Raw genomic sequence first — 23,162 nt, forward strand, 5'->3', positions numbered from 1 at the left:
GAAACCAGATCTATTCCTTAATGGTTGCATAAGGTTGGGATGTGAAGACCTTCAAGAAAATTATATAGGATTCAGGAATACAGCTCTTCAGTGAGGACTTGCAGGCATTAAAATGAAATAAAACTGATACCCAGATATTTCATCTGTAGTCTGCAAGCCCACTGCAAAAAAAAAAACAAACATCTGCACCTTTCAACCTTACAGTTCCATGTGATGTCTGATCTTGAAGGTCAAATTAGGCTTGATGGAAGGAAAAAAAAAAAAGCTGTTTTTTAGGCTAACATGAGCAGTTTGGAGTTCTGGCACATGGAAGACTGATCCAATTCTGCCCCATTCCCCATCCCCTGGCCCAAACCCCTTTCCCTGCCCCTAACCACGTACCAGGAGGGAAGTGAACCCGAGGATTGAGAGGAGGGAGGCAGTGACAGCTGGAGAGAGGCTGAGGATGGAGCAGGGCTGTGTGAGCTGGGCTCTGGGGAGGTGCCCCAGCACTTCCCAGCATCCTGGATCCTGATCCTTGTGCCCCAGATGTGCTCAGGGCCAGAGCCCAGCTGAGAGTGATGGAGCAGACACGTTTTCCTCCCCGTGAGACAAGGGGAGCTGGGTGTGCTGCCAGGGTTTCAGCAGCAGTGCAGCGATGCAGGACTGGAGCTGCTCCTTGGCTCCCAGCCCACTCTGCCCAGCCTGAGTGGGGAGCAGCTCCCTCTCACCCAGATACATCCCTGCTCACATTCCCCAGGCAGATCTTAACAGATTCCTCACCTCTTTGCTGCAAGGCTCGTGGTCAGGGCTGGCAGGCAGCTGCTGTTCAGCCAGCTCTCCCAGAGTTACTCCCTTTCCTCTCAGTCTGCATTTTCAGGTACAAGAGTTTGTGCTGCCAAGAGTTTCTAGTGCACAGGGAAAAAAAACCAAAAAACACAGTCGTGGTCACCAAACCTTTGTACTCTTTTCAAACAACCCAAAAATACACTGCAAACTGTGCCCAAGGGCGTGTTTACCAGGGATGCTGAGAGGCTGCAGCTGCCTTTCCCCTTCCTTTAGCATCAATCAGGGAAGGGTATATGCTCCAGGCCTTAAACAAAACAGGGATAAGCCTTATATTGTGTGGCTTTTGCCCCATATCTGCCCAAAGAGTAAAAAAGCACAGGGTACACACAGTGTGCAGTTTGCAGATACACACACACACACAGAGCCCCCATGGTGTCTTAGAGGCAGCCAGGAAATATTTCCTCCTCACAAGAAATGTATTTTTGCTGGTTTTAATTTTCAGAGCTTCCCAGGGGGGAAATAAAAAAAGATACTTTTCAATGAGAAACTGAAGCCTGAACAATCTGCGGTTTCGCGTTTTGCTGAGTGGAAAGAGGGAGGAAGGAACATCCACCTCCAAACACTTTCATAAAACCATCACAGGCAATCACCCCTTTTCACGGGGAAAAGCCTGTGAAATAAAAACATGATCAGCCTGAAGGGACACTGCAGCCTCATACAGTCAGAAGATGATGGTTTATACACTAAAGATTGAAAAGATGAGGTTTTCCCTTGAGAAAAAGCAGTGCCTGGGATGAGCAGAGCACTCAGCATAAGGAGAGTCACCCAGCTTTTAGCTGCATGGGCTTATTGTATTCAGAATTAAAGGTAGCTCTAGTTCTTCCTTTCTTTCCTTCTTTTCTTCCTTTTTTTCTTCTTTGCTTCCACATAAACAGGCAATTTCCCTGCTGTGATGAGTGGGTGAAGACTTAGGGGATGTGACCAACACCAGTGGAAAGGTATGGGAGAAATTAAGGTCACTTGACTTTGAGAGCAGCCCAGGAAAGTCTGGGGTGTTGATCCACAGACGTGGTTGCAGCAGTGTTTCCTGCTGTGTGGGGGAAAGCTGAAGTTCCCCTTCCAAACCTCAGCATGGGAGGTCCATGGTCAGTCTGTGGATCCAGGAGGGGTGGATTCAGCTCAGGATTCCCCCAGATGGAGCCAGCTGTGGGGGTGGGCACAGAATCCACCTGGGAGCAGGGCAAAGCAGGGCTCTGGGAGATGAGTCTGTTCTAAGAAGGGGAGCTCACACCCCTGGGATTAAGCTGCACCACGAGAGGTTGTGAACATTGAGAGGAGCCCGTCGAGATGCAGCATCTGCCCATGGTGGAGATGTCTGACCTACAACAGCCTGGAAGGAGCAGTAGAGAGGAAGGGATTGGTCCCTTCTCCCAGGTAATAGGGATAGGATGAGGAAATAGCCTCAAGTTGCACTAGGAGAGGGTGTGGTTGGAACAGTTTCTTCACCAAATGGATTATCAGGCACTGAAGCAGGCTGCCCTGGGAAGTGGTGGGGTCACCAGCCCTGGAGGGATTTAAAAGCTGTGTAGATGTGGCACTTGGGGACATGTTTTAGTGGTGGAACTGGCAGTTTGGGGGTAATGACTGGGTTTGATGCTCCCAAAAGTCTTTTCTAACCTAAATGATTCTCTAATTCCCTTTCATGCAATGCTCTGGTGTGGCAAGGGGAGACAACATCAGGTACTGCTCGAGGCCAGCTCTGGTCCTCAGGGAGGTGGAGGCTGTGTCTGAGTGCAACCCCACACTATCAAACACCAAAAACCATCCAACACCAAGCAGACCTGCTGCTGTCCCTCAGCTTGGTCCTGTGCACCATGAGACACTCAAATCTGGGCAGCATTTCAGGGTGTCATCTACTCACAAACCCTGCCAGCTCCTACAGGCTGTGCCAGTGCTGTTCTCAAAATCAGACCCTAAAACTCTAAACTAAGAGCACTAGAAGCCTTCTCTCCTTTTCAGGGGACCAGTGTTTCATTTCTTACAGTCCAGAATGAGCTTCGTTTCACACACCCTGTGGTGGTGGGTGGATCTATGGCAACACTGATGTCCCAAGAGACACCTCTTGGCTCCATTAAGTCCAAGATTTTCTGCATTCCACTTCTTGAGGACAAAGAGGAGCTGGAGTTGGCCTGGGATGTCCCCATACCCTGAGCCCTACATCCTTGGCCATCTCTGCAACTCAAAGACCACCCGAACTTGAGGGCACAGGGTCCAAAAAAACTTCAAAATTTGTATCTTTTCATTTCCTTGGGGAAGCCAGGAGCTTCTCGAAGTGGAAATTGCCACCAGGAAACCCAGCAACTACAAAGTTCCCCCCCAAAAATTCCTAGCTTTCCACCCTGCATGAAAGAAAATCAGAAGAAAAATGTGGCAATCAGGGGATATTCAAAGGGAATGTGCATTCATGGAGGTTCTTACAGAAGTTTTCCTATGCTTCCCACGGAGCAGGCATTTGTGTTCCTACATGTTGGGGTGAAACTGGAGCCCACAGTCCCAGGGGCCACGGGGTGGGCACACATGGGGTCCCTCCCCAGCACGTGCCAGGGCTGTGGAAGCTCATTAAAATGGACCAAGGAATGTTCCAGCTGCAAATGCAAAGACAGGTCTTTTCAAAGAAGCCCCATTAGCTCCACATGTGCATTTAATAGATAATTATTTTTTTTTTCAGGGGTGTTACATAACGTGAAACCAATAATTATAGAAATGAGTGTGAGGATCCAGACAGTCTCCAGAGGAAGAAGGCAGAGAGAGGGAGAGCAAACAATACCAGATTTTGCAGGGATTTTTTCCTCTCTTAATGCACCCATCCTTAGCAAACTGCTCGTGCAGATCCCTGCTCACTCAGCAGACCAAAGGAGAGGAATTGGCTCTGGGAGCTTCATCTCCCTGGAGCTGCACTGGGCCTTCAGCTGCAGGATTAAATTCTGGCTGTGCAGTCACATACCCAGCCCTGAGGCCACACAGGCAAATGGCTCTCCTCACCCCCAAAAAATGTGGAGAATGTGCTGGAAAGAGTGCAAAATCTGGTTCTTCCCTCAACTGCTTGTAGCTAGTTTGCTGTGAATTCCTTGGTTGGGGATCAAATCTGGAGGAAACAAACATCACAATCAGTATTTTTCAGAAAATCATTTATGCATCAATCTGTTTATAACAAATAGCAGATCTCTATTCACACCCAAACTGATTTATTCTCTCATGCTTGCTCACACCCCACCATCCCCTCTCACACTCCTCTGACTAGCAGAGTCCAAATCTGTGTGCAGCAAAGCTGGGCACATGGGGAGGCAAGAAAGAGGAACACACAGGTTTTTAGTGAGAATACAGCTATCAAAACAATGTTATATAATTGGGGGGAATAAAAGTTTTATTTAAAAAAAGAAAAGTAGAGGTGATTATGTAAACTGCTGTCCCTGTCTGGTCAGCACAAATCTCCTGTGGGCTTAGGTCAGTCTGTTTGACACAGCTAGAAATAATTGTCTGTGTTAACCATTAGTAGTTCCCAGTTCAAAGTTCCCTGTGAGCTGCCTCTGTTCCCTGCCAGTATTCCCTATGTCTGCCTCAGGAAGGATGCAGGCAGCACTGCCCACCCCTGTCCGTGTCTGTGTTGGAGAGCTCAGCACTTCAGCAGGGAATGAGGCACCAAACCTCAGCTTCCAGCCTGGATACTCCCCACAGAGTGTCTGGCTACAGCAAACAAAACCAAAAATCAGAGCTTGTTGCTCTTAGTGTAGTGATCAGGAGATGTCCTGGGCAGGCAGTGAGGCCTCAGAGTGCCTGGAATAAAACTCCAGCCCCTACCTGGAAATGTCCTGGGATGTAAGCACAGGACAAGGAAGGGTGGGTGGTTCTAACAGGTAGAGGTGTGACCCAAAGGAGAAGAATGGAAGTGGCATCATCTGCTGCCTGTGGAAGCATCTGGAGGACTTTCTACCACCCTGCTCATATTCTGCAGGGAAACCCCCTCTGTCTGAGGGAAAAGGGTGTGTTTTGGCTGCTTGTCACCAGAGGAGAGAAAAGGATGCTTGGATTCTTAAAACCTCTCAGCTGCCTTTTCTGTCCAGATGCCATCAGGATAGGAACACACATAAGGAATGTGGTTGTTCCCACCTTTCTGCAGGAAACAGAGGAGGCATTTGAGGCTGGCTGCTCTTTCTATCTCAGCAATCAATTTTTAATTTGAGTTAAGGACATCTGGAAAGGCCCTTCCAGAGGTACAGTCAGTGCTGAACTGTTTGATTCCCTTGGAGAACAGGGGCAGAGCAGCCAGAACACAATCTGTGTCCCAGATTTGTCAAGGATTGCTGGAAAGAGCATTTGGGGACCACAGAGATGCTGGATGATCCTCACAGCACCTCCTTACCCGTTGTCCTCCACCTGGGGAACTGCTGAAGCTCAAAAATTACATCCCAGAAAAGCTTCAAGGTATCTCTTCCAAGTTCTCATAAGGCAAGACACAAACCCCAGAAGTCTTTAAGAGTGATTATTTCCCTTCCTTGGTTGCTGGAAGAAAAGTTGTTTTGGGGACTGGTACATCCAGTCCCTCCATCCTCTAAGAGTCCCCCACTGCCTTGATTTGCTACCTGGAGGCAAATCAATGTGATTCAGGCCCCTCTTCCTGGTGACATCTCAGCATGAAGAATTCCTTCCCATCTTCCCACAGATCCTTGCCAACAGAGCAAACCCTGAGCACAGCTAATGGCGAAGGCTGAAATCACAGTGAGATGAGCAAGGCCCCCAGCAGAGACAGTAGCTGAGGAATCAGCCTAAGGCTCTGTAATCCTGGCAAAAACAGTTTCAAAACACACTTTATCTAGTGAGGGTGCCTCAGAGCTGTGCAGGGAATTGTTTCATGCAATCCTTTTATGGAGAGAGGAGCTGGAGAGCAGTAGTCCCCAAAATAATTCACGAGGCTTTTAGCAGCCTCTATTACTCACTACTGGAAGGACTGCAGCGCTCATTGTTTCATTCTGGCAGCCAAATCCTCCTCCACTAAAATAAATAACTATCAAGGATGCATCCCAGCTTCAGAGCTTTGGGTTGCCCACAAAATTCAGCTCCTTCTATCCTCCATCAGGTTTGTCTCTTGATAATCCAGCAGCTGCTACAGTCACTGGAATTTTCCCATTGCCATGCAGGACATCCTGCACAGTCCTCCAGGAGCTGAATTGTCCATCAGTTCAGGGACACCCTGGGAGAGTGTCTGGCACAAACCTGAGCACATACAAAGCCAAGGCTCAGCTCCAGGCTGCTCTTAGGCACTGCTGAAAGGAACACAACTGACACCATGACCAGGGTCCACCGTATGGAGCCAAACTTGTATCTATCCACAGGACAGAGAATTAAAACCATTAGGGCTTCTCAGTTGTTTTAGATGCTGAAACAAAAGCTCAGTAAGGAGGTTAGTTCCACCAAGAGCTGAATCAGAACAGATGGAGAAGTGCAAGTTATTATTTCCTACAGCAATGACAAGGACAATCCATTGGTATATCCAGATCTCTGCCTTGCCCTGACTCACTGGCTTCTCATCTCAAAGGTTTCTTGCTTAGCTTAGTCATTTCTGGGTAAATTATTTTCCAACTTTTGATGTCAAATGTAGCTTTTCTTGTTCATTATAAACCAGTGCAGTGTTCTGCTCTTATTTGTGCACTGGTTTTGCTGCTTGGTCAACTTTCCAGTGTGGAATAAATCCCAGGGAAAGCTTCACAGTAACCCAGTTATTGTTAAGGTGAAAAGCAGCTCTTTTTGTGGCCATGGTGCATTTTGAGAGATTGAGGAGGCTACTTTTGCCAGACTTTGACTTAAATCCAACTTAGACTTTGGCTAAATCAAATCTCCTCAGATGGTCCTGCCCTCTGTTTCCCTTAATGGTGAATTATTTCAATTAATTCCATCTGGACCCTGGCCTGCCTTTCATTTTTGCCAGGAGGAGCAGTGTGCTCCCTGGAGCTGTTGACACCCCAGAGAGAAACCCTCTCCTGCAGCTCCTGCAGAACCTCCCCAGCAAAGCCACAAGCCCAGGGGACAGATTGAACTGAAAACATTCTCTGGTTTGGACTATGGGTGTATGACCTGTGCCAGAAATATCCATTTAAAAATCCCCTGATTACAGTGGACCTCATTCTGAGACAAGGTGGGGACATGGATTCCAGCAGCTTCCCACCTAAATCTGACTCCAGCTTTGGGACTAGATGGCTGTGGGTGCCCCAGCCAGGATCTGGACTTATCTGGTGATTTTATGGGGAGGAATGAGACCTCAATTATTGGCAAAAAAGGAGGAGGGAGGAAGCTTCATCTCCTCTGCTCTTCATTGCCAGCTCTCCAATTCAACACCATCCCCATTTGCACATCAGCTTTTAATATTTAATTGCAGCTCTGCCAAGGGACTTTGCCTCCTCTCTTGCACAGGAGAGGGAGAGGAAGGAGTCAGCAGTGTGGTGCTGGAGAGCCCCAAGGAGACTATCAAATGGCAGATCTCAGGCAGAGGGAAGCGCTCTAGCATGTAAGTGATTTTACACAAAACCCTCTCCCAGATCACAGGAGTTGGAATGAATTAATATCAGGAAAAATCCTGTAAACCCTTAACAACTGGGGGGATGCTGTGCTGGCTGTGGGAACTGTTCAGGGTGGGCTGGGAAGGGTATTTTCCTCGACTGCCTGTATTTAAGGGAAAGGAGGGATAGGGAATACTGCTCTCCTAACAGGCTCATTTTGCCACAAAGTAAATCCCTGGAGGGCCCTTAACCTGGAACTGTTTAATGTTAGACACCACCAGAAAAATGGGAAACAATCCCTTAATTGTGGGAGGTGGGAGCCTGCGATCTGACAGGTCTGTCTCTTCCCTAACACCATGGGAAATTACCTGAAAAACAAAACAAAACAAAACAACAAAACAACAAAACAAAACAACAAAAAAGGAAATTTTTTAAGCAACTAATTCAAAATGTATTCCACTTCCTCTGGTCCTTATTTCAGATGTCTTAACAGGCATTAGAAGGGAAGCAGATATTCATAATTTGCTGAACAACATTCTTATCCCCCTGAAAATCTGTCCCTTTTGAGTGCAGCTAGAAGTGGACACCCAAACATGGGTGGACAATGAACACTGAATAATATTCAGGCCAGAGCCACAGAAACTGCTGATGAAACTTTTTTTGCAAGCAAAGTGGCTTTTAGAACAAATACTTTCAAAATGTAAATACAAGTACTTAATAATCCCGTAGTTCAAATGTCTGTGTCAGTAATTAAAAAGCAATTACATATAACTTGTAGGTCCCCAGAGCTCTGTCTACATTCAGAAAATGAACCCCAGATGACCTAATGTACTTCCAAGTGTCAGATCAGTCACTGAAAATACAATTCCTGAGACTTCTGCTGCACATTGCTGAAGTCTGGAAAACAAGAACATTTTTGGTAGAAGAGGCCAAGGGATATTTAAATCTCCAGTAACTGTCTGAATCCAGAGCTGGTTCAGGTCTATGTGACACTGGAAACATCAGAAAATTTTAAATAATGATGCATATGCAAATTACATTAAATAATTTTTAAATTATTTAAAGCTAATTTTCTTCACATCTTTTCTTCACGTCTCTCACTGTCATAGAGATGAACTTGGGGATCTAAGAGAATAAGTGGTAGACAGAGAAGAAAAGACAAATTCTCTGCATTAAGTGTGATTTAATTCAACTTGTGTCTGCTTTAACCCCATTTTGTTTTTCAAAAGTGAATTTCAGTGGTGAGGTTTGCAGATGTACCCGTGAAGACAACATTTGTTCCACAGCCCTTTACTGATGCCCTGGTCCCCTGAGTGGAGATGGACACCCTGATTTTGGCCTCTTTTCCCTGCACCATAACCTTTGCTCTCTTGTTTCAATGCCAGCAGACAGAAAACATGGGAAAAGCTGAGAAGCTGCAGCCAGCTCAGTCCTTCCCTTCTCTGTGCCACCCTCCAAGGAGCAATCCAGAGCTCAGGACAGTTCTTCTGAGGAAAGCTGTGTCTGTCTCAGAACTGGTTGCCAGGTGGGTGTTTAATCTGTGGTTTCAGTTCACCTCAGATCTGAGGGGTTCCAGGGAGGACTCTCCCACTCCCACCTCTGTAACAAACAGATCTCACTCAGAGAAGACCTTTCTCAAGCACAGAATCCCAAATTGCAGGTCTCAAGTGTTTTCTGTCACGAGTGCTCCTGTCTGTTCTACATTTCCAGTGAATTATTATGTCTTAGAAGACAAGTCCTGATTTAAAATCCAGACACACTCAACAATCCCCACTCAATTGAATGACACAGAGGAATTTGCCCTTGACCCCAAGGACTGGACCATTCCCAGGTGGACAATTAAAGGTTTCAATCTTGGAAGCCACAAGGGAAAGAGCGAATGCTGGAGAGATGAGCTGATGGGGAAGAGGGGTTTGGGCACTGCATCCCCTCCTGGTTTCTCTCAACTGTCTCTTACCAGAAGGCTCCAGGGAGAGTCACATTTCAGCCCAAGCCTCTTAAGGGCTGATTTCTCTTCTTGTTACAACCCACAACTGAGATCAGACCAAAACGCTGCCAAGCATGAGACGAAAAAGATTAGGAACAGAACCTGAAGTACATCTCTCTCCATGTAAGAGTGACAGAGCAGCTGTCAAGTCTGTCTCTTGAGCTTCCCCGTGGGACACTTTAGTTCCAAATATCCCACAATTGGTTAGTTTCCATTATAAATAGCCATCTCTCTGGCAGGGTCTTTGGAGAAAGCTGAGAGTGCACCCAGAGCACAGAAGTGAAGAAAGGTGGTTTCTTCTGCAAAGGTCTCACTCATCACTGGTGTTTATATTAGGCCAGGTACTGACTTGATAAATCCCTTTACATTAGGTTAAAGCTGAATGAATTGACCTTCTGGAAAGCCTGACTTCAGCTGCAGGCTATAAATCAGCAGAGTGCAAGAATACACCTTGTTCAGGCACTGTAAACCCCCAGCACATCCCCCACCAGTGGGGACAGAGATGCTCCAGGGACACTTCTGCACAGAGTTTGGGAGACAAGGGCTCACAATGGCTCTGGCAGCACTGCCCTGAGGTAAAACCAGTCCTCTTTGGGAGATACTTCACATCTCTGTCACTCTTCAAGCTTGCCTTTGGATTCTATTGGCTCTGTTATTTTCCAGAGAGTAGGGGAAGGCAGAAGGAGCCTGTCCACAATACACAAAAATATATTCAGGCTGAAAAGGGACTCAGGTGCCATCTCCTGTCTTCCCTACAGGTACCAGAGCATCCTGAACGGTGAAAAAAACACAACCAAGCAAGAACATCTCAAGGTGAGAGCCAAAGACTCAGAGCTGTTGGTATGGGCTGTCCTCACAACATAAAGCTCCAGTTCTTGGCCATGAGAGACAAACAAAAACCCAGCATTTTCTGCAATAACTGGTGCTGTTCTGAGGGCAGCCCAGGACAGGTGAGAACCAATGCCTCATAGTGTGTACAGATGGACTGGCATACATAGGATACTCCAGGATGGAAAATTCATGGATAATATTCAGGTTGCTGTGGAGTTAAAAAAATTGTGGAGGTAGACACTAATAAAAGACAATCAAGAAGTGAAGGACCTGGCAGAGGATTTAGTACTGGCTTGAAAGTCATTGAGACACCACACTGGGCTGGCAGGGATGACACTGGGGCACCTGCACCACCAGCTGGAGGTGTTTTGATGTTGCCTTGTGTGTCTCAAATTAGGTGCTTGTGTCATTTCTGCCATTCTTCTCTGCCATTCTAGCACTTTCTTGGTGTTTTTTACTGAAGTGGGATTTAGACATCAAGTTCATAGGTAGATTTTGCATTTAGGTGTTTGCAATTCAGCATATTGAATGGAATTCCCCCTACAGAAGCTGTGGCTACTGTTCTCACATCTTGGCAAAGGGACACCTCCCACCTGCCAGTGTTCCTCATATTCTGATTGCAAACTCATTGGCAAAATGTGCAGTTCTCAGCTCTGTGTTTGCTCATTTGACCCTGCCTTGTGACGAGGGGCTTACACCTGGAATAAAAAAGGGAAGATAACACACTGGAAGCCAGATATTCTGAACTTTATCCAGCTTTTCTGCTAAAAATGGGGTTGATTCCCACTGACCACTGAAAGATGAATTCCACCTGATTAAACAAAAGGCAGAATTTAAAAAATTTATTTTCAGTCCAGGTTTCTAAGAAGAAACTGGAGATTTCCTATTAAATGATAGAGAGGGTTTTTTTTCCTGTTTGGAAACACATTTTCATAGAGTAGGAGGATGGAGATGGGAATAAGGCAATGATCCAAGAGAAGAGACAACCACTGGCTATATTTCTTCTACTCCAAGGATTTCTTGCATGTTCATGGACAAGTCAGGAGAATTCACTGGAAACAGGCAAGACAGAGACTTCAACACTTCAAAAAGAAGCTGTTGTGTCCTTAACATTTATTTCAGAGAGCACAGAAAGTGGTGGGATACTCTTTCATTCCACAAAAAATCAACAGATGTGATGCTTGAAGTAGAAGAGCAGGAAATAAAAATGTCACATGATTTATTATTGAAATTATATAAGAACCTATTTTGACGTTTTGTGGGGTTTTTGTTTGATTTTTTTAGCTCATGGAAGCAAGATATCCATCACAGAACAATGCCATTCCAGTGGGGAAAACCCGTGCCTTACCTCGCAGTCATCCCTGTGACATGTGCTCAAGCAAGCCCATGGAGGGTGTTCCCATCTCTAAGACTGGTGCTCCAGCAAGGAATTCCAGAGGGCTCCTGGCCAGCTCTGACACCCCTAAAGTCACCATCCCACACTGTCAGAGCTCACCCTGTGCCCCACTGGAGGCACCAAGTGGCAAAGGCCCTTTGAGGAGGAGGGAGGCTGATCACACCAGCATCCTGACAACAATCCAGCCCCTGAGCATGGAGAGCAAAGCCCACAGGGACCCAGCCTTCCTTGCCCCTCTCCAGAGCATCCAGAGGAAGGCACGATGGAGTCCTGCCACCACCCCAGGGAAGGAGTCTGCTGCAAAGGTCAGTAGGTGCTCTTCCTCAAAAGGCCCTGGAAATATATTTTATCCTTATAAATTCCTGGGCTTTGTGGTGGTGATTCATCACCCACTGATGTCAATCCCTAGGCACAGGGGATGGGTTTCCCTGTGGATGTTTATGTCTAGTGCCACCCAACTCTGGGTGATTTAATGCCACCAGGGACAGAGGTCAGATGTTCAACAAACTATTCCTTGTTGAAACTTTCTCGCTGTTTGGTGCTGCACTTCTCAAAATTAATTTCTCTGTCTCTTCTGAGCCAAGCTCTTTTGGAATACTCCTTCTTGGGGAGCTCTGTTTATCTCAATTTTCCTGGTCAGGAAGAAAACTTCATTAGGATCTTAAAAAATTTCATTAGGATCTTGTTTCTTGTGTTTATTAGGATGTTATCACTAAACTAGGCAGGTCCCTCCAGACTTTCTGCACAAGTTCAATTCACTATAACTTGGCTCACCTTGGCTCTGAAGGTACAAAATGGCCTCAAACCTCGTGGCTGTTTCATCTTTATATCTATTTTTACCTAATTAGCAATAGACATGTATTGTTTTTATATATTAACAAATAAGCTTTCTATAGCTACTTAAGTAACTAAAACTGTGAGTAACTTTCAACCGGTCACTCTCTGTGCTCCTAAAAACTGCAGATCCATGGAGAAGCAGGAAAAATGAGAGCTAAGAACCACACCCTTTCTCTTCTATCTTTACTCCATGTATTAAACACCCTAAAATTTATATTTTTTTACTTCAGTGACATACTGAACATTATACTACTTTCTACGTAATTTTTTTATAAATCTTGGTTTACCCAGGGATATTTGGAAGCCTTTCTGTCAGTGACAGACAAGATTAATACCTTTTTGGAGAATAGGACAAATGGAGAAATGTTTCTCCATTTCTGGATTCTTACACTTGTGATGATCCTCTTCCTGGAGGGAAGGATTTGGTAGGAATGAACAGCTGAGATTGGAGAGAGACCAACATTAAAGAAACATGGGAGATGATATTGACATGAAGTTGATATAATCTGGAATATTAAATACAGATGAGATCCTATCAGAAATCATCTTGTTCCTCTCTTTGTTGTATGATATCAGCCCCTGTAAGGGACTGGGCCTTCACTGGGAGTGCAGCAAAGGGCAGCACCCCTCTCTACAGGGTTTGAGACACAAAAACCATTGTGGGAGTTGGTAAAGGAAATGGATGGATAATCCTGTCTCTGAAAGCTAGCCTTAAAATCAAAGACAGGTAGGGAAAATACCACTTAGCTCTGGAAATGAGGTGGAGCATCAAAGGAGAGAACAGAGCAAAGCCAAGGCTGGATCCTGCAAGGAAAAAAAAAGCTACCTTTGTCTCTGTAAAGCCTCTGGGGCTGTCACCTTTCCCACACCGGGTCTTTGTGCAGTTCCTCCCCTCTATTTGTGGGCACTTACCTGTTTCCCTGCTGTTGTTCCCACACAGGAAGGGAAGCAGTCCCAGGACAGGCAGGGGATCATCTCCTCGGTGCCAGATACAGCTGATGACTCAGCCACGGGCAGAAGCTGTGAGTTGGATTTATTTTGGTTTCCAGGCATCACTGCTAGCCTGTTTCCACCTCTATGGATGCAGCTGGGAAGGGTTTGCTTGGTCCTTACACGGAGTTGTGTTTCCCACAGAACCCCACAGCAGACACTGAGCCGGTGATGCTGGCTGGGGACACGTGGGTCCTGCCAGGACTGGACATTCAGGAATGTGGCCAAGGATGGGGAGCACAGAGAGCAGACTTGACTGCAGCCCTGATCAGTCCCACTGCACAGAGCTGGCAAATCCCAGCAGAGCCGGGATCTGGGCCAGTGATGAGTCCACAGAGCCATGCTGGCTCTCCCTGTGCTGTTATCCCAGCAGTTAAAAATAGCTGCTATTAAATACCAAGGCAGAAATACATCCATGTTTAGTTTGGGATGAGTAATATCTCCCTGCACCTCAGCCTTGAGGAGAGGAAGAGGGAGAGGTTCCTTTGTACCTAACTAAGGAGCCTTGGCTGGGCTCCTTTTTGAATTTGGCAGCAGTGGTGTATCAGAGAGAGTCATCCTTGGCTTAAGATAGGGCGTGTAAGTGATCCCTAATGTTATGATATCATTGGGACTAAAGCAGGTCAGGGATATTTAGAGGCAAGAGGCATCCGTCAAGAGTGAGAAATCCAAGCTTTTCATGGGAAAGAGTTGAATTTTGCTGGACTCCACTGTTTGAATTGGGGCAGAAAAAAGCAGGTCTCCAAAAATCCCACAATGTCTGGATTAGAGACCACTGGACCATCCCACAATTTTCAGCCCTGGATCAGGAATCCAGGGTCCCCTTAAACCATTTACTTAGGATTTGGGTTTTTTTCTTTCCATTTCTTTCTTGCCTTTCACACAAGAGGGAGAAAAAGGATCACACACTGCCTGGATTTGAGACCCTGTATTTAATTACCCAACTGCATGGGAAACGTCTCTCACACGAGCACACAAGTGATGGAGCTGAGGTTTCCACAGCATTGCTGGGATTTTTTTTTTAGTGTCAGAGCAGATGATGTCACCACACTATCTAGCTCAATGTTGTCACAGTTTTCTGTGCCTTTTCCAGTGCCAGGAACATCTTTTCCTCTGACTGGCCAGGGGTGAATCATGGCCTATCTTAGATCCTTACACCACTCCCCAGCCCCTGACTCAAAGGCCCTGTAATAGCCATGGCTTCATGTGGTCGTGCTTTGTTGGAAGGGCTTCGTGTGAGGTCCTTCTGGGGAGGCAATTCCATCCAGGGAGCTGGGAATACGACAGGGGTAGGTGCTGGGTTTGCTCAGAGACAGGAGTTGTAATGCTTCCCAAAAAAGTCCAGGAGCCAGCTGTCCCAAATCTCTCAGGGACCAGACACATCCAAGGCTGTACCTGTGCTGTGTTCCGTCATTCCCATGGGGAGAGAGAGATGTTGGTGCTCTGTGAGCCCCAGCAGTGACCAGGGCAGATCTTCTGTGGGAACCTCCTCACCACCCCACAGGGACAGCCCCACTGCCCTTCCTGGGGGGTGAGGAGGGGACATCCCAGACTTGGCATGGGGAAAGCAGCGTCGAGTGGTTTGAAGCCTCACAATAATACAAGTTAAGCACAGACCACTGTTCTCAGGGGCTGGGATGTCTGATATGGAGGGCAGCAGCTTGGCAGTGCTCAAGAGAGCTGTGCTGGCTGGAGCTGGGTTTATCAGCAAACACGTCAGTTTGGAGCTGAATAGCTGCACAAAAAGTCAAAGCACCAGTGGCTGCATCTCTTTCCAGGCACAGTCACACCTGAGACTCTGCTGCAGGCCTGAGTATTGCTCCAAGGGGATGATTTACACCCCTTAGGAAAGTACATTCCCAGGCAGCCAAACCAACTGGGCTGTGTCCCTGGTCACGCTGGCAACATCAGATGATCCGGAGGAAGCTGCCACCAAAGACGTCACCAAGACACTAATTAAAGAGGTCCAAGTGGCTGTAGTCTGCAGTAATGAGATTAAACTGAGCCCTGGAAGACTTACACAGCAGAACAAAATTCTTCCTAGGAAGGAAGATGGCAGATCAAGGAACCATTTTTCCCAAAGGGAAACAGTTGAAAGCTTGAGTACTTTAATATTCAAAAGGAGAAGGCACCAGTTAATTTATTGCAGGTAGAGTCTTCTGAGTACCCTGGCTTTAAAAATCAACAACTTCTAGATTAATTTTGGCAATCAGAGAGAGGGAATTGTAGCCCAGGAAGAGGGAAGAGGGACATGCACACAGGTTTGTGCCTGTGTGTATAACGCTGCTCCATCATGCAGCCTTCCAGCTGAAGGGCACACGGGGATGTTACCTCGGTGCAGAGCAAAGATGAAACAGGAGCCTGAGGTGACTGTAAATTACAGAGCATCCAGGCAGCCTCAAACCCACCTGCAAACCCCTCCTCCCCCTTTCCATTCTAGTCTACGTTCATTTCGACCTCTACACAAGGGGAATTTTCCAGGCAAGGAGAAGAGGCGAAGGAGAGGGCAGGAAACAGTGGAGCCCCCCACCCTGCATTGAGGGAGAGCCGGGTTTGGTTCAAGGAGAGGATTCATCCCCTGCCCGTCCTGCTGCAGGGGGTGCGGTGCCATCTAGCGACAGCAGAACTGACTCGATCCGTCCCCAAATCGGGCTCCGCAAGGATGCTCCGGACACTGCATCCCAGCCCCAGCGCTGGCCGAGGCTGCCACCCTCCCTCCCTCCGTGAGCCGGGGCTTGGCAGGCACCATCCCGCCGTCTGCATCACCCTGCTCAGCACTCGGGCTCGGCAGAACAGCGCTAGTGACCTGGAAAGGTCTGAAAGGCGATGGGGGAAATGATGATTTAAGATAAAAGACTGGGCTTGTGCCAGAGGCGGCTCCGAGTTCAAGGAAGCTCCGGCACTTGCCATGATAGAGGCTCCTGCAGTCAAAATAATCCTTAAAAGCCACTTCCCCTTCAGCAGTGGCTTTCCATGGGCATGACAAGCAGGAGGTTGATGTCAGGACTCCTCTAAGTGGCCAATCTGTTCAGCTCTCACTGCTTTGTGCCTCTGCAGCTCGGGCAGGAGGCAAACTTGGGGTGTTTAAGCACAAGATCCATCTCATCCCCCGACTCAAACACCTCTCATCACAGAAAGAAGGGGCAGCAGGACGTGCCACCCATCCCCTGTCACCTCTCCCAGGCCCTGTGACTGATTAGGGAAGCTGAGGTCACAGGCATTTTTGGGGGACGCTGCCATGGGAGCGCACAGTAGTTCCCAGGGATTCTTGGAGGGCAGGGGAGGGATCAGCCTCTGCTGATCAGCCTGGCTGAGATCTGCCAACAATCAAAGCAGACAAGCTTGTCCCTCCTAATTGGCTTTTCCTGCAAGCCCCAGCCTCTGCTTTCACTCAGTCTAACCTAAAGAGCCTTTCCCTTGCTAAAACCCTCCTGCCCTCTTCACTGGGCTCCCAGCAGGAGCCAGCCCATCTCAGTCAAGGGCTTGGGGCTGCCCTCTGCTCCAGGGCCTGGGGCTGCTGACCTCTCCCCTCACACACCCCGTGCCTCTCAGAAAATCCCAGTGCCTCCATGATTTATTTTTTCTCATTTCCTGCCCTCTAATTAGCTGCTGTCTCTCAGACAGGAGGACAAAACCCTTTCCCCAGGAGCTGTGCAGAGCTCTCAGGGCTGCAGTTTGCAGAGGCACTGATGGGCACACACGTGGAAGCCACTGCCCACAGCAGAGCAGGCCCTTCACCTGGGGATGGAGAGGGACAGCAGGGGTGTGACCAGCCAGCCATGTGTGCAGACAGAACACAAAGATATTGTGGATGGAAACAGAATTCCACACAAATACACACCCTGTGTGCCCCTGCCAGGCACAGGCAGGCCAGGACCCACAAACACCCACTGCCAGCTGCTGACTGAGCTGGTTTGCTCTGCCCTTCACCTCCTGCATTTATGTCCCTCCATCCACATGGAATAAATAAGATATCTCAGCTCCCAGTGTGCTGCTGTGTTTGCAGACACCGCTGCCACCCACTTGGTGCTACCTGAGTGGGTGTGTGTCTGCTGAGAGCCCCTGCCAACCCCAGCCCTCTGCCCCACCACCTGGCTGGTCAGCAGGGACCTGCCTATCACCCTCCTGACAGCTTTTCCTGATCTTCATTTATGGGAGGAAGCAACAAAGAACACATCAGAGGGAGGAGTGATGATCTCCAGAGGCACTGGGCTCAACACAGACAGTAGGGGAATAACACTCATAATATATAGAATAATAATTCACAGCCCTGTAGGATGGCTAAAGAAACTGGGCTAAGCTAGAGAGGAGCTGGACCCTTCCAGGAGCCCCAGTGAAAACAGATGTTCATCTGCAGCTGGACATCTTGTGATGGGATGTGATGCCACGCGATGCTGGCAAGGGAACCCCACCTCATGCTGAACTGCAGCCTGGGTGATGTGTGGCATCCTCTCCTGACACCTGCACACCCACAGGGAAAAGAGACAACCAAACAACCCTGTAAAAGTCCAGCAAAACTGTTCAGGAGAAGTGCATGAAAGAAATTAAGCATCTCTGTATTTAAAGGGGGAAAGGAGCCTTTTACGTGGGCACATAGTGAGAGGACAAGGGGGAATTATTTAAAGCTAAAAGGGGAGAGATTTAGATTAGATTTTAGGAAGAAAGAGTAGTGAGGGTACTCAGAGGGTAATGAGGCATTGAAATGGTTTGCCCAGAGAATTTGTAGATGCCCCATCCCTGAAAGTTCTCATGGCCAGATTGGATGGAGGTCTAGTGGAAGTGTCCCTGTCCATGGCAGGGGGTTGGGAACTGGATGATTTTTAATGTCCCTTCCAACCCAAACCACTCTGGGATCATGTGAAACCGGAAAATCAGCATCAGTTGTTTTCCCCTCTGCAACAAAGAGCACAGAGTGTTTTATCTCAGGTGATGGGGACTCCTGGTACTGGCACAGCCACCCCACATCTTCCATTGTCATGGGGTGATGTTCTCAAACATACACCCTCCAACAGTGTCAGAAAAGCAAACCAAAGAGAGAACTGCTGGGCCTGGTTCAGTATTACTGGGTACATCAGTCTGCTAAAGCTGGACTCTGAAAAGCACCCCCAGAGCCTTTGGTTATGTTTGTATTTGCAAATTAGCTTGGCCAGGAAGGATCACCAGCACTGGCACACAGTTTTACACACCATTAACATGCTAAAAATAGTACCCTTAGCCCAGCTGAACTTTGAGGGTGTCAAGAGTCCTCCAGGTTTGAGTGCTTTATTATTTTCCCTCTCCAAACACTTCCCAGAGCAGCTACCTGTGACACCACATTGCTGCAATGACAGGAACAATTCCCAGCTTGGCATAAAGCAGGTCAAGTGGTTGTCCTTCTTTAGTCACTTTCCCAAAGTAATTTTTTTCATTCTTGCTTCTAAAATGCTGGAACTGATGAGGAAATAGGGAACCAGGAAATGTAAGTAATACCTCTCACCTTCCCAGCTTTTCTCTTAACACTTTGGCCGTGGCCAGAGGTGACAGAGGGGCCTGGCTGTGAGGATCACAGCCTGAGGACATGACAGTGAGTCAGGGAAATGCCTCTTCCCCATTGCACCACTGTCTGGATGCATCCCTGTCCCATACCAGGTTACACCAGGGGTATTTTGAATGAATAAATTCTGAAAATAAGCCAGGGCCCCAGCCTTTCCCAACCCCTGTGCGGGGTTGCTGGATCTCATGATTGACTCAGCCTGGTGGAAGAGCAATTTCACTGTTCCCTAAAAATAGACCAAGTGGTTCATCCTCTCAACATAGCCCAGCACTGTGAGATAAAACCCGCTGCCAGAGACCACTGGGAGGCAGTGAACAGGACTGAGGGTGTGGGGTGTGGAGCAGGGCTCCTTTTGGGATACACAAAGGGCTGCCTGGCCCTGGGTTTCTCACAGATTTTCCACTGGGGCTGTCTGAGACACGACTGACCTGTTGGGACTACAGAGACCTCCCTGTAAGTAATTTTGGGGTAGATAAGAATGGGGTGAAGTGTTGCATGGGTATGGACCTCAGACTGATCTTAAAATGCAGGGCAAAGGAGGATGCTTGGTGTTTCAGGCTATGAAAGGAGTGTTGCAGCTCATGGAAAGCCATGGATTTTATTCTGCTGGCCCAGCAGATAAATTCTGGTAAATCCTGCTCTGTGCTGCAGGTATGTTCCATGTACAGTGCCTTTGGTTTGCTTCAAGACCATGATTTAGGGCACCTGGGCGTGTTCTAGACAGAAACAGAGAATTGTAACTGTGTGCTTTTCTTCTGTCCTGAAGTGTTGAAAATCCCAGCTTTGAAGGTTAAATTCATGGGGACAGATCTTAGATCTAGTTCTCTGTCAGATCAGAGAGAGTGTCTACTCTCTCCCAAAAAAAAAATGCTGTTATTTATGATGATTCTGATCACTTTGAGCACCAATAGGGGAAAGAATCTGTATGGGATCCAGTTGAGCCAGAGGGATGCTGGGGGTGGAGGGGACACCTTCCAGACCCAAACCCTGTTCAGACTGGCAATGAGTAGGCAGCAAAACGTGGACTGTTCAGAAGGAAATGAGCTTTGCTTCATCTTACATCTCTAGGGAACAGGAACAGGAACAGGAGGCAGGGAAGGATTAGTTAAGGAGGGAATTTCTTTCCCTCTCTCTTTAATCCCTGTCTCCAGAGAGGGCTGAAAAATTTGTTTGCGACCCTGAGCCAAACAAAGGTCTTCAGGAGCCTGTGGGGTCAGCAGCATTAATATGGCCATACCCCACTCCCTGTTTGTGCTCACGTGTGTGAAAGGACACTCTGAAAACCTGTGTCACTCTAAGAGGGAGCAGAAATGTGCCCCTGTGTCTCACACCTGATTATTCACCTGCCTTTTGGCCCTAAAGGCTGACTTGTGGCCACCAGGAGGGCCAGGACATCAGGTCCAGCCCTGGGGATGACCCTCAGTCACCATGGGAATGGCCTGGCCTGAGCTGAAAGCAGTTTTTTTTCAGTTCATGCATTTGTTGAACATTGATTTGTTGGCCAATATTTCCCTCTGAGATTCACATCCAGCTGATGGCTGTAAGAATAACAGAAATTCTGTGGCTTGTCCCAGTTCCCTCCAGGTCTCTAGTTTTCACCTAAATCTTTTTGTCAAAAAAAACCTGAAGTAGCTTCAGATTTTTGTTAGAAAACAGGGATCTAGGGAAAGAAATGTGAAGTTGTCTTCCTTTCCATATGCCTCAGGTACAGATACCACTTTGAAAAGTGGCAAAATATAAAAATCCATACTCTAGTTCAGGCAAAGCAGTAGATGATTCACTCATGGCAATTAAGGGATCCAGCATGAGTGGAAATTTGTAGGAACATCTTGCAAAGGTTGTTTCCAGCCCTTGAACAGACTCAGTATTTTACAGGACACAAAAGCTTCCTTTTGGGGAGAAACAAGGCAAGGATGCCCTGAACCTGTTGCTAAGAGGGAGAAAATCCTTCTCTAGCACCGTGAAAGTCCCAGGACTGGGTCTGAGCAGAGTAGTAGTAATATTTTCTTGAAGTACTGTACCTTACTGGTCTCTTACACTTTCAAGCCAACCCTTTCTCTCCTCACCCATATTTTCACTGTCAGTTTGCCTTACTCAGAAACAAATGGAAATTCCCAGGAATTTCAGTAGCTACAAGTGGGTTTGGGGTTTTGTCTTTAAAGGATACTGCTAATTTGGTTTGGGGTGTGACTCTTTCGTCCAAAACAGTTTTAAGTTTTCTTGGCTGCCGGCAATAAAGGGCCGAGGGCAGCATGGAAACACCAGGACAAGAATAGAAAGCCAAGGCAGGGCCTTGCAGCTCCTCAGGGCTCGTGGCATCCCTGCAATGCCCCCACGTAAACACCATGGCATGGCACAGAAATGCTGAGAGATGCACTGCACAGCCCTGATCCCAGCTGGGCCCTGCATCCCAGGCAGGATGTCAGGCAGGGGATGCTCACAGGGCTCGTGCCTGCACACACATTCCCAAGGTATCTTTTCAGAGGGTGAGAGAGGGCTTCCCTTAAAAGGTCTGGTATTTGTGGCATGCCAAGAAGCCCTCTCCCCAGGCTGAGGCTGTTCCAGTGGGGAGCAGGGAGTTGCTTTCCCTGGGAAAGGGGTTTTCAGAGGGAAGGAAGCTGCTGTCCTGAACTCCTGGCTGTAAAGGCTGCGATGCTGCGCTGCAGGAGGGAAAAGATCCTGGGAGAGGGGTTAGGGATAAAATAGTGCTGATGGTGGGATAGGGGAGATGGAGAAACAGGGGAAGGGATGTCAAGCAGGGGTGTTTATCACCATTCCATGAAAAACCCCTCTGTGAATAGCAGGTAGAGTCACTGGAGGGTACGAGAACAGTGCCAGCGTGAGCAGGGCGTGAGCCACCATGTGTCAGGGCAGTGCTGGACACCCCCAGTGACACACAGCCAGGGACAGCCACTGAGGTTGGTCTGTGGTCCATCTGAGGTCCACTCAGCCTTTATTAACCCTTCATTAACCTAGCAGAGGGGCACAGAGAACGAGGCAATGCCGTGGGCACAGTCAGGGCTGCACCCACCTCCCCAGGCCCTTGGTACCCGAAATGTGGGGTGATGCTGGAGCCCTCCCTAAGGAGAGATAAGGCCACAGCAGTTGTCCCACGCGGGAAGGCCATGTCCCCAAGCAGCAATGCCACCAGCAGCTGTCTCTCAGCGGAGCTTCTTGGCATTTTTTTGGTGCCCAGAATAGAGTCCTCCACATTCCTGGATTTTTGCAAAGCTCAGAAATAGCCCCGAGCTGCCTTGGGGCAGATACTCAGCTCTGCCTGAGGCTAAATTTTTCCAGCACTTCTCAGAAGCTCTTTAAATTACCTGGGGTGGGGGTCATGATGCTCCTCCTGCAAGGCATATTCCAGCTGATACCAAAGAGCCAAAAACATTTGCAGAGGTGACCAAAGATCATGAACCTTCAGTTTGGATATACTGGAAACTGAAAAGTGATCTGATTTTGAAAATCAAAGGCAGGAAACAAGACACTTTTTTTTTCTTTCACCGCCTCCCACCCTCTCAGATCTGCAAATGCAACTTTATACGTGTGCAAAACGTTAATTATCTTACTATAATTAGTAGAAAAATCTTACTGCATGAAATGATCATTTAAACCTTATTTCCTCTTCAACACAGCTGGTCTTTAGTTACATTATTTTATTTTATTTCTTTGTCTAGTACCTTCCTCTGTTTCTAGTGCTTTTATTTTCAGCCCATTTCCGACCCCAGAAATCACCTATTAACTCTATGTAACAAAGCTCATTTAATCTTTGCAGGAAATGGCTTGCAGACAGTGAAAAATCTCTCTTAAACCCTTTCAAAAGGGAATTATTTCTATTTATTTGCTATGTGTTAATCACTACATTTAGGTTCTAAACCAGCAGGGCTCCCCACCTCCAAATCAGGGATCTATTATATGTGATGCTGGACAAATTTTTTTGAAAAGACAACGTGTACTCATGAAAGTTTGAAATCAAAAAAAAAGCCTTGTTAAGTTGTATGATTTTCATTAATTATCCAACTGTAATCAGGTGTTGTTCTTGTATCTGAGTTGGTAGGTGAGCATGAGAAAATCTCAGTACTTACTTTTAAAGGTCATATAGTTGTAACAGATTCTCTTGGACCAAAACAGTAAAAAAACACATGAATTCTGTGTATAATGAACATGTTTACAATTGCCACTCTGGCACATAATGGGCTGATCCATGGCAGAAAGAAAAAGCTTGAATTTCAAACACTCACAGTCCTTTGTAAGACTGAAAATGAGAGA

At 47.4% G+C, this 23,162-nt stretch overlaps 1 protein-coding gene across 2 annotated transcripts in view; it reads left to right on the forward strand.

Moving 5' to 3' along the window:
* The first annotated feature begins 7,198 nt into the window (after positions 1-7,198).
* Positions 7,199-23,162, forward strand: part of XIRP1 (xin actin binding repeat containing 1) — a 33,022-nt gene continuing 17,058 nt past the window's right edge. The window contains exons 1-5 of one of the 2 annotated variants that reach the window (XM_023921981.2): positions 7,199-7,327; positions 8,705-8,844; positions 10,065-10,119; positions 11,422-11,838; positions 13,311-13,392. In XM_023921981.2, the coding sequence (XP_023777749.2) occupies positions 8,717-8,844; positions 10,065-10,119; positions 11,422-11,838; positions 13,311-13,392 (682 nt within the window). In that variant the 5' untranslated portion in view covers positions 7,199-7,327; positions 8,705-8,716. The remainder of the gene's footprint in view (positions 7,328-8,704; positions 8,845-10,064; positions 10,120-11,421; positions 11,839-13,310; positions 13,393-23,162) is intronic. The other variant, XM_023921982.2, reaches the window with a different exon arrangement.

This window comes from Cyanistes caeruleus, chromosome 1, assembly GCF_971803275.1.
Source record: "Cyanistes caeruleus chromosome 1, bCyaCae1.hap1.1, whole genome shotgun sequence".
Classification (NCBI taxonomy): domain Eukaryota; kingdom Metazoa; phylum Chordata; class Aves; order Passeriformes; family Paridae; genus Cyanistes; species Cyanistes caeruleus.